The 17,791-nt window shown below is 41.5% G+C and overlaps 1 protein-coding gene across 7 annotated transcripts in view; it reads right to left on the bottom strand.

Annotated features, from left to right (window-relative positions):
• The window catches only part of TBC1D22A (TBC1 domain family member 22A), a 205,818-nt gene that overhangs the window by 156,066 nt on the left and 31,961 nt on the right, over positions 1-17,791 (bottom strand). For all 7 annotated transcript variants that reach the window (XR_013231116.1, XR_013231117.1, XR_013231118.1 and 4 more), the window contains exons 5-8: positions 17,391-17,461; positions 12,582-12,710; positions 9,596-9,658; positions 5,739-5,853 (exon numbers count right to left, since the gene is read on the bottom strand). Coding sequence is in view for 4 of the 7 variants with exons in the window: in XM_077338248.1 (XP_077194363.1) it covers positions 5,739-5,853; positions 9,596-9,658; positions 12,582-12,710; positions 17,391-17,461 (378 nt within the window). In the remaining 3 variants the exon portion in view is untranslated. The remainder of the gene's footprint in view (positions 1-5,738; positions 5,854-9,595; positions 9,659-12,581; positions 12,711-17,390; positions 17,462-17,791) is intronic.

The raw sequence follows: 17,791 nt of genomic DNA, 5'->3' as shown, positions 1-17,791 counted from the left end.
GAAGAAGCATCATATACAGCAATATCTCACAGACTGAGGCCTTTAAACTATTGTAACCCCATAGATAGTGCTGCAACCTTCCGCATAAGACCCAGTGAGCCCTTCTTGTAGGAATGCCTAGACAAGCTAGACTTGAGGATTTAAGGGATTGCCTTTCCTCCTACTTCACCTAATGAATGTTTAGTTGATTGCCTTCTGGAGGCTAAAAGGGTATCTGCCAGTTCTGTGGCATAGCCTAGTTCGGGGGTTGTCAACCCCTGGTTCACGGCCCGGTCCACGGTACTGGGCCGGTGGCGGCTGTGCCTACCTTCCCCCGCCCACAGCAAGAAGCTCGCCATGCCGTGAGCGAAGCAGCCACCAAAGCGTCCGCTTCGCTCACAGCCCAGCTAGCTTCTTGCTGCAAGAGGGGGGGAAGAGGCAGGCGCGGCCGCTGGCACGCCGGCAACGCAAACATGCATGCACAGAGCTGCCACGCATGCACATTTTCACCCCCTGCTAGTGAAAATGTGCATGCACGGCAACACTGTGTATGTGCGTTAGTGCCCCCTGATGGCGGGAACACACATGCACGGCAACTGCACATGCGCGTTTGCACACAGCTGCCGCGTGGGCGTGGCACCCGGACCAATGGCTCTCTCCCACCCCCGGAGGTGGTCCTCAACCACAAAAAGGTTGGGGACCGCTTGCCTAGTTGATGAAAGTTGTACCTTTCAATTTCTAGTCAGTCAAATGTTACCACTCCAGATGTGGATTGCAAACTGGGCCTTGTTGAAGCATTTCTGGAGATACAGAAAGTGTTAGAGGTTCATAATCTGTCTTAAATTTGATGGGGCAGCTGTATATTTTGGTTTTGTTTATATGTATTGTACTGTGTAAGCCACTTTGAGTGCCTAGTGAGAGAGAAAAGCAGGATAAAAATAGTTAAATAAATCACCTTGCAACAAGCTTAAGTTCAGCTAAATCACTTAGTAAAAAGATGCAATCAGATAAATCTGTCATTCTGAACATCAATATTACCCTTAAAAGAAAGGTATAAAAATATGGAGTCAAATTAACTTTGATTCTACAACATGGAAAATCTAGTATTACATGGCTCTAAACATCCATAAAACACTACATTTACAGGAAAAAGCCTGACATAAAGGGGTGAACCTACGCATGAGCAATGGGATGAGAGGAAAATGAAACACTGCAATGCAGGGTTGGATCACCCCCTCTTCAAACTTTATATTTAATATAAAGTTGCTGAATCTAGGAAACCAAAGCACAGCAAATTTATCCTGCTTAAACTACTCAAGAAGCCCCCTCTCAGCTGCAAATGAGAAAGTCAAAGAATAATGAACAACCTTTATAGAGTTTAACAAACCAGACAACTTGACACATTAAAAAACAGACAGCAATCAAATTCAAATTAAATGCAAATAGTTACAAGGTCAGCCTCATAAAAATCTAATGTATCAACATCTTAACTATGATGGCTGCTCGTGTTGTGAATGTCATCCAATTTTAATTTACACTCTGATAGACTGAATACATAAAAGAAAGTGCATGTCTGTAAAACATTTAATAGTAAACGCTATACATTAGTGCTTTGGTATGCTTCTATGAGTCCAACTAAATTTATTTATCTCGTCACTGTGATGCTCTCATTACAATGCTGTTAACAAGTTAGCCTTCACAGGTCATGTTTGGAAACTGTCTGGAATTTCCATTAACACATGAGAAAATCTGAAAATTCATTACAATCATCAATGTGGGACAACAGATTCTGCCCAAATCTTAACTGTGCTTTCTATTTTTATTTGCATCATTATTTTGAATAGCCTGGTAATATCTCCTTAGTAGAAGCTTTCACAAAACAACCATTCAAAAGTTAGGACAGATCACAACAGAGAGATCCCAGACAGATCCCAACTCACACATGCTACTAAAACACTATCAAAATTTCTATTTCTTAAAAGCATTAACTAACCCTAGGTAAAGTAACTCAGGTTTAAATCAAACACAAAAAGTAAGCCTGTCATTTAACTCAGTTACAAAATCCCTTTCTTTTAAAAGAGTTTTCAATTTCCAAGAACCATCAGTTCAAGAAAATTAAAAGATGATACAGAATTAGACCAAAATTGGTTGAATATATACATTTGCAAGATTCAGGATTATTTGTTTTTCAAAGACCGTTTATGCACTGGGAACTTCAGTGCCCCAGCTCTCATGCAGGAGCACAAATTGGAGGCGGATTAGGTGCCCCTGGCCAAGTATTCCCCCATGTGGGTGCAGGAAGAGGTGGGGCAACCTGCTATGACTAAAACTCCAGCCTGCAGCCTGGCATGAAATGTCCAGTGCATAAACGGTCAAAATGTCGAAAGAGTTCCTCTTTAATATACAATATTTTTGTTTTTCCTTTAAGTATAAAATTCTAGCACAGTAACAAGGAAGGAGCAAAAAGTCAAATAAAACAGAAGGGAATGAGGCAGACCACAGGCATTGTACATATTAGGCTCATATATAAATACTCCTTTATGCCAAATAGATACCAGTACCATCAAGACACAAACCAAAAACCTTCTTTGCAAGTCTACTACATGTTCTATTTTTGCAGTACTTTTTAGGGATTCATAAAAAAACAAGCAGTTAAACAGTGAAGTATTTTGTTATAGGGTAGATGATAATAAATGATAAAAGGAAGGAGCAATCATTTACCCTTATGTCAACTGTAACTTCAGAACATGGAAAGCCTGTATTGCCAGTCACTTAACTCAGCATTCTTTCTAAACACATTACCATTTTACTTAAGGAGCAACTATTAATTAATATCAGTGAAGAAGGAACTACTACAAAAAAAGACCACACTGGATTCTGTCCAAAGATTTGCTTCCACTAAGTAAGAGCCTTCCCATGCTGAAAAATGTTGACCACTGGAGAAACGTATTTTCAGCAGAACAGCATCTATGGCTTGGATTCTACACCTTATCTCCAGTCTCTTCTCCTTGTTCAGTTGCGGAGGGAATCCTTCACTGTGTTGTTTCACATCATATACATTAAAAGTGATTCATACTTCCGACAATATGCTGAAGGTTCCAAAGACTCCTATTAGTGGAATCTCCCCTCCTCCAGGGCCAATTGCTGCTCTTGCTCAGGATTCTGCACCCACCAAACTTTAGGCCTGCTGTCAAGGGAGCCTTTAACAGCCCTTGACTGAGGCGAGGGAAACATTTCAAGAGCAACACAGGGGAGTCTGAGAGCATGTGTGTGTGCTTTCCTTTTGAGGAGGGAAAGCTTTCCCCTTCTGCCTAACAGCTAGAAGACAAGGAGGCCACATAAAATGCCCTTCAAATTTAAAATATTGCTGTGGCCAGCCCGCTGCTGGAGGGAAAATGCAGCCCCAGCCATGTGTGTCTCTCCTCTGTCACTCTCTGAACATATGAGGCCTACCATGCAGGTTTCCCTTCGGCCTAACTGCTTGGAGATGAGCTGTACTTCCAGGGGATCCTCAGACCCCACCTGGAGGCTGGCATCCCTGAACCTCAGTGGGTATAACCCTACAGAGTCACCCCTCCAAAGCAGCCGTTTCTGTCTGGGGAGCTGATCTTTATAATCTGGAGTTGAGCAGCAATTCCAGAAGATCTCCAGGCAACTCCTGGAGGTTAGCTGTCAAAGAAATATTTCTTGAGGTTTAGAAGTGGGGCCTCAAAGGTGCATAATGCCTCCGCAGCCACCTAACCAGCCACATAGCACCCCCTAACTTATTTCAGGTCAAGAAAACATTGAAGAGAGAAGGTAAGGCTGCCAGATTGGTGTAGGTTCATGTTCTGGAATTCCACACTACCTAGGCATGCATAAACCTGACTAGGGTCAAGAATGTTGTGCACAGAGAGACCTCCTCTTAGGGTTGCCAGTTTCCAAGTGAGGCATTAAACCCACACCAAACCATGAGCTAGTGCCTGTTGGGCTGCAAAACACAACAGGCTTCACTACTGGTATCATAATAAATGATCAGCTTTGCAACAAACCCTGGTGAATTTAGCAGATACATACAACAAACTCCACTTAACATATAAACCTTGGTTTGATTCATCTTGCCTCTTCTCTGGGTTCCCTATCTTCTGCCCTGAACAGCAACTCTATGATAAGGCAGCTACAAGAGCAGTGCTATTCAAACTGTCCATGCATTCAAATGTCACAAAAAATCACTAGTAATACAATCACTGAGCACTAGTTAACAAATGAGTTAAACCACTACAAGCCCTATAGCTGAAGATCTCGGTTTGATGCATTCAGACGTTAATTATCCAAGGTATGATCAAATTAAAGCTTATCCCAATATCAGAATACACGGTGTGAATTCAACACAATATATTAATGAGTATGTGGTCTACTATCAATGGCTATACCAATACCAAACTACAGTATGTGGTCTACTGTCAGTCCCTATGCCATTTAAGGCCACGAAATAACCATATTTAGTGCATTTTTGGCTACCTTTCCTCCAAAAGGTTTAAATGTGCAGTTTATTACTTTTGCATGAAAAATAAACTGGGATGGACTTATCCATGGCCCTCAGTGAATAACCAAGCAGGTATCTGAACTTGAGTTCACAAAACATGTGCTGCCTGTTAAAATAGATGCTGTTAACTAAAAACAAAAGGTAAGAGGATGCTTTGTGTTTCTGTTACGCTGGTTAACCATTTAATTACAGTTAATTTCTGTAAGGACAACCGTCATTCTAGCTTCCCATTTACTGGTCAGCATACAGGCAATTATTCCTATAGGCTCACCCAGCTGAGAGTGCTCGATCCATTTTATTCTCACTGTGCTGCCAAGAGTTCCCAAGGCAAGTGCTTCCATCCTACAAATACTTACTGTGATCATGCGATAGCCAGAATGCAATCAGCAGAAACATGCGCTTCTCTGCTGGCCAAGCACATTAGGAACTTCTCTCTACAAGAGTTCAACAACCCCAAACTTGAAATATCAATTGCCAGTTACCACAAGTGGCCACCTACAATCAATTCTGAGAGGGGTAGGGGGGAAGCATTTTGGCAATGTAAACTGGTGGTGTAGTACTTAAAAACAAAGTATTTACTGTATTAATTAAATGGCTTATTTAACAGGGAATATCAATTCTCTAATCACATCTCATTTCGACTTTGTATCTTAATTAGCAACTCCAAAGTATACCAACACAGATCCTACTGTTTTAGGCTCATTAAGAACATTTTCATTATCAGTCAAATGAGGGGGTAAGAGGCAGAAACTGGAAATGTTCTCTAGAGTAGCCCCCTACCCTACTTAAAAGATTATTAGAGGGATAGTACTAATAATTCTCATTAGTGGCTTAGTGTCAAAAAAGGACCTCCTGTGAAATGAAGCAGAGCAAAGGAGGGCCTCAGTGCAAATCAGGAAGCCAACAGTCCTTCATCCATTCAAGGGTAATCTGTCCTCTATTAAACATAATTGATCTACTTTATGATATTGATATACAGCAAAAAAAAATCCCATCACCATCAGTGCATAACATTGCACACATCTACAAGAAGGAAAAAATGTTAGTGACACACAGACTTTTGAAATACACAAAATCTATTTGTGGAATATTGAAGTTGTTTTTAATAAATTTTTTCCTTGATGAGTTTCACTTTGCAAGGTATATTACAAAAATGCACCTTAGTCATTCACCAAGCACGGATATGCTTCAGTCTGGGTTCAGTAACATTAATATTCATGTGATTTCATCTTACCTGCATATTCACAAGTGAAGACAACAAAGAAAGGAGTAACCAGATCATTAATACCCTGAACATATCCACTGGCAGGATGACGTATTGCCCAGATGAACAAAATTCTTTCAAAGATCTGTAAAGAGAAAATGCGGAGAAACATGAAACATGACCAGTTTGGTGTAGTGGTTAAGAGCGCAGACTTCTAATCTGGCATGCCGGGTTCGATTCTGCAGTCCCCTATATACATCCAGCTGGGTGACCGTGGGCTCGCTACAGCACTGATAAAACTGTTTGGACTGAGCAATGATATCAGGGCTCTCCCAGCCTCACCCACCTCCCAGGGTGTCTGTTGTGAGGAGAGGAAAGGGAAGATGACTGTAAGCCACTTTGCACCTCCTTCGGGTAGAGAAAAGCGGCATATAAGAACAAACTCTTCTACTTCAAAGGAAAAAGCGTAACACACACAATATAAAATAGCATCAGAAAACACAACTATCAACCAGCATTAATTCAGTTTCTTAGTTATTTAAGGAAAACATTCTTCCTTGTATACAAATTAAATAAGAAGTCGTAAAAAGATGCCTTTGCAGTACTGTCACATTTGATTTCTCTTCCAACATTCTATGGAGGCAATTCTAACAGCTAATGAGTATGTGGTCTATGAAACCAGAGATTTCTTAAATAGCAAGAGGGATTTCTTTTCTTCCTTGAAAAACTGGCCCTCTGTCATATCAAACTAATTCTAATCTTCCACTTGAGCTCAAAAGATGTTTTTCATTTGAAAGAGCAGTGGCCTGCTGTTTGTGCCCCTTTGGGTGCCAAGAACTAATGGCATGGTTCCTTCAACCATGGGCACTACCCATCTTATCTGGTACCTCCAATTCCTTTGTCTTTTCAAGACATTCACATCACTCTCCCACAGAAAATTAATTCACATTTCTCAAAATTCACTTCAAATGTATGCTTGGACAACACACAAAAATTGCACTAGCAGCAGAAAGAGCAGAGTCAAGGAAGTCCTGCCTTAGTGAACCTTGTAAAATGTGGCTTGTTATCCAGAAAATCTTAAGGGAAGTGGGTTTTTTTTTAAATCTCATAATTGCTGAAGAATAAAAAACCTCAAAACAAGTTACTGCCTTTGCTTGAAATTTCAGATTTTCTACATACAGTTCTTTATGCAACAAGAGGACCATTTTTGCTATGCATCTTCTCTCCAGCATGTACTTCCACTGAAAGGCATTACCTTTGCCAGATCACACAAACCCCAGGATTTTGCACTAGCTGAAAATGTGTAACTTCTATCACATAGCTCATTTGTGGCTGCTGCATGAAAAGTGGTTCCAAGAAAGCCATAGGGACCTAATGCATAGGGAACAATTTGTGACCGTGACAGTGAAACACACATAACCAGAAGGGGGCCACAATTGTGGCACAAGGTCAGGGCATTATGGGATAGTTGGGGAGTAGGAATAAAAGAAGATTTCAGCAGGCAGAGGAGGAAGTGGATGACTATCTTAGTTGCAAAGCTGTGTTACTGAGCTGAAGAATGGACACAGCAGTATAGTCAGTATGTGTAAAGGTTGCTTTCAAACAGTGATAGAAACAACTTTCTCACGTTTACAGTCCATTTGATAGAGCTTTGGCAAATACAGACCATAAAATTGGTATAGGCTGCAGGATGCCCCTTTCATCCCAATATGCTTTACAGATTTATGACTGCCTTAATTGCTTGTGCTTTGTCCTGGACAATATAAAACTGAGGCAAAAGCTGCTCAAAAAGGTCAGCTAAATTCTACATTATATCATATACTAGTATCAAAGACTATTTTAAAAATGGGGCGGCAGCCAGGAGGAGTGCGTGAGAGGGTGGCTGTGGCTCCCTGTGGCCCACAAAGCAGGCTAAAGGGAATGGAAGCCCCCCCCCCCCCACATCGCTGCCACTGGAGGCTCCCTTTGGCCTGGCAAAAGGGAGTGGGGAGTTCACCACTTTGGGCTTTGCGGCCCAAAGGGAGGCTGCAAACTCCACCCCCAGATCCCTCTCAGCAGGAGCGTACCTGCGGGCCGCAAAGCCCTGTCGCTTCCTCTCTTCTTGTGGGTGACAATCGAGGCCGCAGCCACAAGGCTTTTAGCAGGCAAGGAGGGAGGGTGGGAGCTGGAGGGTGAGGGCCTCCATGTGAGCCGGTGGATTTTGTCCCTTGTGCGTATTCCAGAAGCGGCGGAACATGCAGTCCCGCAGCATGGAACTGGCAGCGGCCCAGTGCAACTGTCACCATTCATAACTGGTCTGAGAAATGCAGTTTTCAATTAAGTACCATAAGCTCGGGATGTGTTTCACTTGTTTTTTTTTTGTTTGTTTATTTTCTATAAGCAGTTCTGAAAGTTTTCTTAGGTTCCTGATTTTCAGCCAGCCAGTTAATGTTCCTTGCCGTCTATGGTCCAAATACCCATCCAATCCAGCAGTAAGATTGATTAAAACCACAGTCAAGGCATTTTTAGTTGTGATCCCATAGAATCAGCTAGTCTTTGAGATATTACCTGGTAGGCCATATACAGACAACACAAGTTTCTACTTAACTTGCTCTTTAACATGTCATTGATATAGTTTTCACTTTATAGCTTTGAGGATGCAAGAAAACAGGAACCTGCACAGAACATGCAAGGTTTACCAAACAAACACTGAAAAGGATCTGTCTAGCATGTGGCAGGTACTATTGAAACAAGAAAAGGGGGCATGGGGTCCATAAAAGCAATCAGGGTGTGCTTTGGGGAGGGGTCTTTTGGCTGCCAACATTAAGAGCATCAGGTGATTTCTGCTGGATCAGACCAACATTCATCTAATCCAGCATCTTTTTTCCAATCGTAGTCAGTCAGCTGCCATAAAGGTAAAGGTATCCCCTGTGCAAGCACCGGGTAAGACCAAAAACGACAGCTCATCAGTTGACTGCCAATCACAGGTAGTCTGCCTCTAAACCAGCGGTTCTCAACCTTGGGGTCACTTGGCCCCTTCCTCGGGGTCGCCAGATTGTCTGCTGTGGTGGCGGCAGCAGCAGGCGGCGGCAGCGTGTGGAGGCAGGTGGTGGTGGTGGTGGGCAGAGGCGGCGGAGCCATGGCAATGGCTGCCTCTATGCCATCTCAATTGTTGTGCTGCCGCTGTAACAACCACCACTGAAGCTGGGGTCGTGGCGAAGAAAAGGTAGAGAACCGCTGCTCTAAATTGTAGGATCACATTCAACTAACATGGTTGACAGCCAAGAACAGATGAATCTTCCATACAACTGTCCAACCCCCATTCAAATCTACATGAGCCAATGGTCATCACAACATGTAAAGGCAATGAGCTCACACATTATGTGAAGTGATGATCTGTTTGGAATCTTTCACTCACACTGGAAACTTTAGAGAAGAGGAATTACTGGATGGTGAATAACACACCATTGTGTTGCTTTTCAGAGATGGTAAAAGTGTTTTAATTTGTTTTACTATGAGACGAACCTTAATTTCATTAAGTTATTAGTTATGTAAGTGCCATAAATCTTTGGTTTTTTTTAATTTGGATGTCAACGACTCTAAGCTCTTTTCTGGAAGAGTGGCACATAAATGTTTTATTTACATCAAGTAATGAGCCAGGTCATCACTGAAAGAGAATCTCTCTGAAATCTAATTCCTGCCAAGCTATAAAGCCCAGAACATGGAACTGAAAGGGGGGGTGGTGGTGACAGGGCAAGCCAGATGGAAGGCACTTGGAAACATTACAGCCCCAGCAGGTATTGTTTGTCAGTGAGCAGCAGTTTCCATGGCATCCCCAGGGTAAACATATAACAATTCCAACTTAACAATCACAATGCTGGAAATTATGATCAGACAATAATACTTGCCTCTGTTACTTTGGGTTGAAGAATTAAAGCCTCTGGGCTCATACGAGGAATATCTATGTGAATCTGAAAGAGAAACATGTTTATTTTGGAAAACTTCAATAGACATTCAGATAAGATAATGGAGCAGATATTAAAGGGAGTGATCTGCAAACATCTGGAGGACAATTTGGTGATCCAAGGAAGTCAGCATGGATTTGTCTCCAACAGGTCCTGTCAGACCAACCTGGTTTCCTTTTCTGACCAAGTAACAGGTTTGCTGGATCGTGGAAATTCGGTTGATGTCGTTTACTTGGATTTTAGTAAAGCTTTTGATAAGGTTCCCCAATTGAAGGACTGCAATCTGGATTTTCAGATAGTTAGGTGGATAGGGAATTGGTTAGAGAACCGCACTCAAAGAGTTGTTGTCAATGGTGATTCATCAGACTAGAGGGAGGTGAGTAGCGGAGTACCTCAGGGCTCGGTGCTCGGCCCGGTACTTTTTAACATATTTATTAATGATCTAGATGAGGGGGTGGAAGGTCTACTCATCCAGTTTGCAGATGACACCAAACTGGGAGGACTGGCATATACTCCAGAAGATAGAGACAGAGTTCAACAAGATTTGAACACAATGGAAAAATGGGCAAATGAGAACAAGATGCAATTTAATAAAAATAAGTGTAAAGTTCTGCATTTGGGTCAGAAAAATGAAAAGCATGCCTACTGGATGGGGGATACGCTTCTAGGTAACACTGTGTGTGAACGAGACCTTGGGGTACTTGTGGATTGTAAACTAAACATGAGCAGGCAGTGTGATGCAGCGGTAAAAAAGGCAAATGCCATTTTGGGCTGTATCCACAGGGGCATCACATCAAAATCACAAGATGTCATAGTCCCATTGTATACGGCACTGGTCAGACCACACCTGGAGTACTGTGTGCAGTTCTGGAGGCCTCACTTCAAGAAGGACGTAGATAAAATTGAAAGGGTGCAGAGGAGAGCAACGAGGATGATCTGGGGCCAAGGGACCAAGCCCTATGAAGATAGGTTGAGGGACTTGGGAATGTTCAGCCTGGAGAAAAGGAGGTTGAGAGGGGACATGATAGCCCTCTTTAAGTATTTGAAACGTTGTCATTTGGAGGAGGGCAGGATGCTGTTCCCATTGGCTGCAAAGGACACACAGTAATGGGTTTAAACTACAAGTACAACGATATAGGCTAGATATCAGGAAAAAAATTCACAGTCAGAGTAGTTCAGCAGTGGAATAGACTGCCTAAGGAGGTGGTGAGCTCCCCCTCACTGGCAGTCTTCAAGCAAAGGTTGGATATACACTTTTCTTGGATGCTTTAGGCTGATCCTGCGTTGAGCAGGGGGTTGGACTAGATGGCCTGTATGGCCCCTTCCAACTCTATGATTCTATGATTCTAAACCAATTGAAAACTGTTGTTTTCCTAATAAAATAGGGGTAAGTATGCCAGTTTGCGCCCTATTTGGCTCTGTTTGCCAGATTTCTTCGTAAGCCTTTCTGAACTTTATCCATTGTCACACAGGACGTTTAGTATTGAGCATCAGATACACTGAGATACAATCTGCTATAGAATATTTTTTCAAGAATAGTTATCAGCAAATGGGGATGAGACAGGTTAATAGCTCCCCTGCTCTACTTGTGATTCTCTTTTTATACTTGTAAGCAACGTAGAGGTACAAAAACAGCAACTGAGTTGCTATTTATCTTGTGTTAATGCTTTACATTTCCTGAACCACGTAAAGAGCCAGTTTGTTTCCAGTCTCCAAGAACTAAGAAGCAGGAGGATGTTTTCAATCTACTCTTTTTGATCTATTAATGTGAGGAATAAAAGCTGCTGCCTACACAAACCCCTTCAAGATGAAGATAAAGCATAAAAATACATAAAAGATATCCCCAGAAGGTGAATGGAGGTTCAGGTTTACAAAGGAATTAATGGAGAATCAAGTTTACAGAGCAACCCCTGGGCTAAGAGTTTATATTTTGTAGTATATATAAAAGGTGTCTCTGCTCTCCAGGCTTTCAAAATAGACCAATGTTTCCTCAATAAAGACTTCCCAGAGACTTGAATTATCCATTTCTTTCCATTGTCTAAAACAATAGCTTTCAAACTGCTCCTAGAAACCTTGAGGTGCCTTGGAAGCTTACCAGGGAGGTTCACCAGTAAACGAAAAAATAACTGCACACTGGCTTCTCTGAAAAGCAGCTTGCCCAGCATTACCACAAGAGAATCTCAGGTATGTTCCAAGGCTCAGGTGGAAAATGGCAAGGCTCAAGAAAACACTGTGCATAAAGGGTGTGTACCCTACAACACGCCCAAGACTCTTCTGAACCCACACAATGATACCCATGGTAAAGGCCTCCCCAACAGAAAGGCATTCCCTGAAAACAAGCTGTTCAAAAAGCATCCTGTTAAAAATATGGAGGTTCTGTCCATAACCAAGGGTAACTAAATACTAAGGAGTAAATATAATGCCGCAGACAGCAATTCTGACAGTGACAAAATGGTACAGCTGGGATGCCTGGTCCATGGGCTTAAAAGCTTCCAGTTGATCAAGCAGATCCCTACCATTGCTATCTGAGAAAACACTGCCAACATGTATCTACACCAAGAGCAAAGAAGCTGTACAAAATGCAAAAAGCCACAAGCACGGGAAGCTGTCCAATGAATTCCTGTATCATATAATGAACATTCAGCCAGAAAGAAAGGTCCACCTATAATAATAACAGCGTACTGTAGGGCAAGAACGTTAGAAAAGGCTAGCAGATTTTTGCTGTTAAACTAAGCTAGCTGTAGTTACTTGGCATATGCAAAATGCAAAACGCTCAGCGCAGGATCATCAAAAAATGTCACGCTCTAACACATGCGGACACATGAACCATCTAGTAATACACCCTAGCAGAATCAAACTGCTTCAAAAAGTTAAACATGCATGTGAAGTCACTCTTGCATTAGAAACATTTTCAGATTCATTCCTCCACCTGTCTATATGTATCCTGATGCGTTTCTTCATTTCTTGAGTCGTAATATTGTTCAACAAATGCAAAATACTCTTTCCGCTTTCGTTGCAAAGTGCCTTCTCTTCGATCTACATTGGCAGGAAGGTAGCCCTAGAAAGTAAGGGAAAACATTAAAAGTGCAGCAAGTTTTGTTTATCAGTTCATTGGGGGGGGGGGGAGTTCACAGCTGTTACCAACAACTTCGAATGAGGTTGTAGCTAAAACCACCACTCTAGTTCGGAAGGGGAGGAGGGAGGGAGGAAAGATCAAGGTAATGTCTCAACCAAAGTCCAGATTTGACAGGTAACAAAATAGCAAACAACTGAGACCAGTGTTAAAACATTTGATGTAAGAAACCCGTTCTGTGCATCCTTGTGCCACTTTTTATTCTATAATTCTGTTTATTTAGAAAAACCCAATTACTTGACAGAGTTCAGACTAACTGGGTGGACACATTAAAATGGTCTAGCCCAGATGGCTGATGGACCCTCACAGGTGCTTGGATATTTTCCCTTCCTGGCCATTGACAAATCAATCAGACAAATCTGACTGCTCTGTGGAATGGAAAAGTGGCCTGGGCTGTTGACACAATTGCCCCAATGGCTCTCTCCTCCCAGAGCGAGTCACGTAGTCTCCCTGGCTCACTGATGGTGATGAAATGAGAAAGATGACAACCAGAGTGCCACTGGTGGAAAACTCAGAGCAAGACTGATCAAACATGGCACACAGCCAATGCTAGAGCACATTCTGCAGCAGTGATGATAGAAAAAAGGCAATATTTCTCCACTGCATTTGTACATAATTACCCAGCTGAGCAGTTTTGTGTGATTCAGAGACATTTATATCAACATCCCAAGGAACTGAACTCTGACTGCACAATGACTTTGTGTGATCAACTTGCCATTTATTTTGCAGACAAAACTGCCCAGATCTGTTGTACAGATACACATTCATATGATGTGGACAAGATCCCTGGATAGGAAAGAAGGCCTTTCCTTGTCCTTCCTGGTTGATAAAAGCTGCTAGAGGGGGACTGAGTGGGTAATTGCTTCCTCAGTAGTGGGAGTCATGCTGGCCATGCTCAAGGAGGCAGTGATTAGACATGTTTGGGGAAAAAACATCCTTGAACCCTGTTATGTTGGAAAACTGTTGAACAATCTCCAATCTTCCATTCTCTAGCAAGGTGCTAGAGTAGGTAGTTGCTTCTCAGCTCTAGGAGTTCTTGGAAGAGAGTGATTTTTCTGGACTTTAAACAACGATGTGCTTTGGTTGCCTTGGTTGATGACCTCTATCAAAAACTAGATGGGGGAAGATAGCTTTGCTGGTTCTATTAGATCTCTCAGCAACCTGCAATACTCTCGACCGCTATACACTGCAAGCTACACTTAGCCTGCTTACAGTGGGAGCGGCTTTCGAATGAATTAAATTTAATAATAGGAATAACATTAACAATAACAATAATGAAGAAGATTATGAAAACTAAGGGGCACTATGTCACAGTGGTTCATGTCTTACCTTGGGGGGAGGGGGTTGTGTCAGGAAAACATTGTGAGATTCCTGCTTTGCCTTGTTGGCCTGAGGAGGTCAAAGGGTTCCACCTTATCCACCATGCCATTTAATATCTATATGAAGCCACTGGGAGAGGTTATCAGGAGATATGGGCTGACGTTGCATCAATATGAAGACAATAACTAGCTCTACCTTTCATTTCCACCTAATTCCATGGATTCTATTGATGTTCTAAAATGGGGCTTGGCGAACAAGCAAAAACTTAATTTTATCAAGTCAGAGGTATTCTGGGTTAGTAGAAAAGCAGGCCAGAGATTTGATATCTGTCCTGTCTTGGATGGGATTATACTCCACTTGAAAAGCCAGGTGCACTTGACACAGTGGTCACCTTAGAAAAACAAGGTGGCTGAGGTGGCTCAGAGTGCTTTTGACCAGCTGGCATGTCTGCTGTTTGCCTGGATCAGTCAGATCAGGCCAGAGTGATCTATGCCTTTGTTACATCTAGACTGGACTATTGCAATGTGCTCTGAAGAGTATTTGGATGCTGCAGCTACTGCAGAATGTTGTTCCTACACTGCTAGCCAACTACTGAGACAATGTGACCCTGATACTTCAGCAATTTCACTGGCTACCAATCCACTTCTGGGTCCAATTCAAGGTATTGTTTTTGTTCTTTAAAGCCCTACACAGCATGGATGATCTTAAGAATTTTCTGTAGGACATTATTAGTCTCGTTAAATAAATAAATAAATGAAATTGTTTTCTATTTATTTATTTATTTATTTATTTATTTATTTATTTATTTATTTATTTATTTATTTATTTATATTTCTATACCGCCCATTTTTTTTGCAGCTCTGGGCGGGTTACACTGAATATTATATTAACTTACATGGAACAATATATAGACTGTAACATCAACAACTTTCAAATAAGGCATCAAAGATTACAAAACCACATTTATATAATATATAAATAAATAGCAATTAACAGCAACATTGGGATGTTAATTCTTTCAGTCATGGAGGGGGAGTCTGGGGGCCGAGCAGGTGTTCTAAGTTGGTCAGCCTCAAGAGAATGCCTGGTGGAAGAGCTCCCTCTTGCAGGCCCTGCGGAACTGTGGAAGTTCAGGCAGGGCTCTGATTTCCTCAGGGAGCTCGTTCCACCAGGTGGGGGCCAGGACCAAGAAGGCTCTGGCCCTTCTTGAGGTCTAACGTGCTTCTCTGGGGCCAGGGATCCACAGCCAGTTGGAAGTGGCGGAGCATAAGACTCTTTTGGGGGTATAGGCAGGGTAGCAGTCTCTCAAATACACTGGGCCCAAATCGTGTATGACCTTAAATGTACATTAAATGTAGCTGTCCCAGAGATATCAGTATTTCCTTCTATCATTGCTGTTAATCAGTCTACAATATTAATCTAAACTATCTTCCGGTTAGACAGGTTCAATATCTTCCTCTCTACAAAGGATTTTAAGAATCTCCAAACTAAGAATGCTTAAATTAGGCACATGTTTAATTCCTTTATGTATCTCTCTCTTATTAGAAAAATGTGATAACCTTGTTTATAATTCTGCAAGGGCCAATTGGCACATATGGATTTCAGAAGTAGTTTGAATAAATTAATTTTAAGATATACAGAACTTTTTGAAAATAGATACATTGGCAAAAAAACTTGACAAGCATCCTGAGGAACTATTCATGGAGTTTGCCTAAATCAGTAGATAATCAGCTGTATGGGTGAGAGGCATAAAGAAGGTGCTGGGCAGCATTCAGATGAACTCCAGCTGATATGAAGCACAGAAGAACGTTGGTGGAGCTCAGCACAATTCTGTGCAGGATATATGGTGTCAAAAAGTTGTTCTGGGACTGGTAGTCTGATTTGTTAAATTAAACAAAGTGTTTGCATAAAAGGGAAAACTACATTCTGATGACCTTTATGTTAAGGTTTGCCTTTCCATTTAACATATTTATGTTTACTGTTGGTTATAGGAAAACTTTGTTACAAACTAATTTCTGGCCTGTGAGTAGATAACAGGGGAGATGTCTAAATCCATTATTCAGGAACAAAAAGATATCTAAACATAGACATCCTTGGAATTTGATTTTGGCATCAAACTAATGGCACCAAGCAATCAGAAACACAACAGGAATATCTAATGCAGACTGGTTGTGTGTTGATTTTTTTGAACTCAAGCGAAATAAAAAAATAAACCTCATATTGTTCTTTGTGGATAGAAGAAGAGTTGTTTTTTATACTCTGCTTTTCAGTGCCCAAAGGAGTCTTAAAGCAGCTTACAATTGCTTTCCCTTCCTCTCCCTACAACAAATACCCTGTAAGGTAGGTGAGGCTGAGAGAGCCCAGACCAAACTGCTCAGCACTATTAGAGCTGTGATGAGCCCAAGGTCACCCAGCTGGCTACATGTGGAAGAGCGGGGAATCAAACCTGATTTACCAGATCAGAAGCCACCGCTCTTAACCATTATGCCAAACTGGGTTGTCAAACTCTGCTTGTACTTCAGACTCAGACATCAGAATTTTAAATACACTTAAAAAAATTAATTACCGCATTTTGTATACTTAATTGTAATTGCAAGAGACTACTTATTAAATATTCACAGTTAAGAGCTGCATCTGAATTTTGGATTAGAAAGCACTAAACTCAGAAATTTAACGAGACTCATTAGTAACAGAGAACCTTTTAAAGGCTGAAAAATCAGACCTCTTCTGAAGTGAACACTTCACATTCCCCACAGATTTATCCCCTTCAAAGGAGGGAGGAGGCTTTAAGCTCTGAATTTCTCAAAAATTCAACAGTGCTGAACTGCTGTGATGTGTTAAAGTGCGAAAATTTGCTGATGAAGTAGTGGCTATGTTCTCTAGCATACACCATGGATGTGCATGAAACTTTATCACAACTTTAACACTCTTCAGTGAGCAAACAATCCTAATTAAATACCAATACCCATAAACACCAGATTACCTAGTTCATACATTTGTTATAAAAGGCATGCCCATAACTAGAATAGATTTAGTTTTTCTATAGTACACTGAAACACATCTCCCCATCCCAGCATCATGGGAGGGGAGAGAGGAAGAGAAAAATGTAGCACTTTCTTGATTTACTGCTCTATTCTCTTATGACAAACCAAGCTTGAAATTGAGAATGAAAGTACGTTCTTTTTGTCTCACTGCTTTGAAGTAACACTGATTAGCTAGCTATGGCTCAAGCGAAGTTATGTGGTCAGAAATAAAGCTATTATCACAAAACACAGGAGTACTTACTGAAAGCAGCTTCCATGTGATTGGCCGGACAGGTTTTGGAATTCCCGACCAACTTAGTTTCCGTAGTTCTTCTGCTCCCCCGTAACGAAAAGAAAAAGATAGTTCACTTCAGTAAGAAGATAGCATACAAAATAGGTATAAGTTAATGTCATCAAAAATAATGTTATACATTAAGTAGTCAAAGTTATCTGAAGTACAAGGTAATACATACCAAGTATCTAGATCAGAAATTCTTAGAATTTTAGCAATTGAAGGACTTTTGATTATTTTTTTCTCATAACCCCCGAATTGCCCTTTGGAGGTGGCATTTGATGGCTTCAGACAGCTCTCTTTACCACTTGTCCCTTGATCCCTGTCCATCTTGGCTGTTCAAAGGGGGCAGCCAGCAGATACGATGTCAG

Source organism: Paroedura picta, chromosome 5 (genome assembly GCF_049243985.1).
Source record: "Paroedura picta isolate Pp20150507F chromosome 5, Ppicta_v3.0, whole genome shotgun sequence".
NCBI classification, from domain to species: Eukaryota; Metazoa; Chordata; class Lepidosauria; order Squamata; family Gekkonidae; genus Paroedura; species Paroedura picta.
This window is presented reverse-complemented; position numbering and strand designations above follow the sequence as displayed.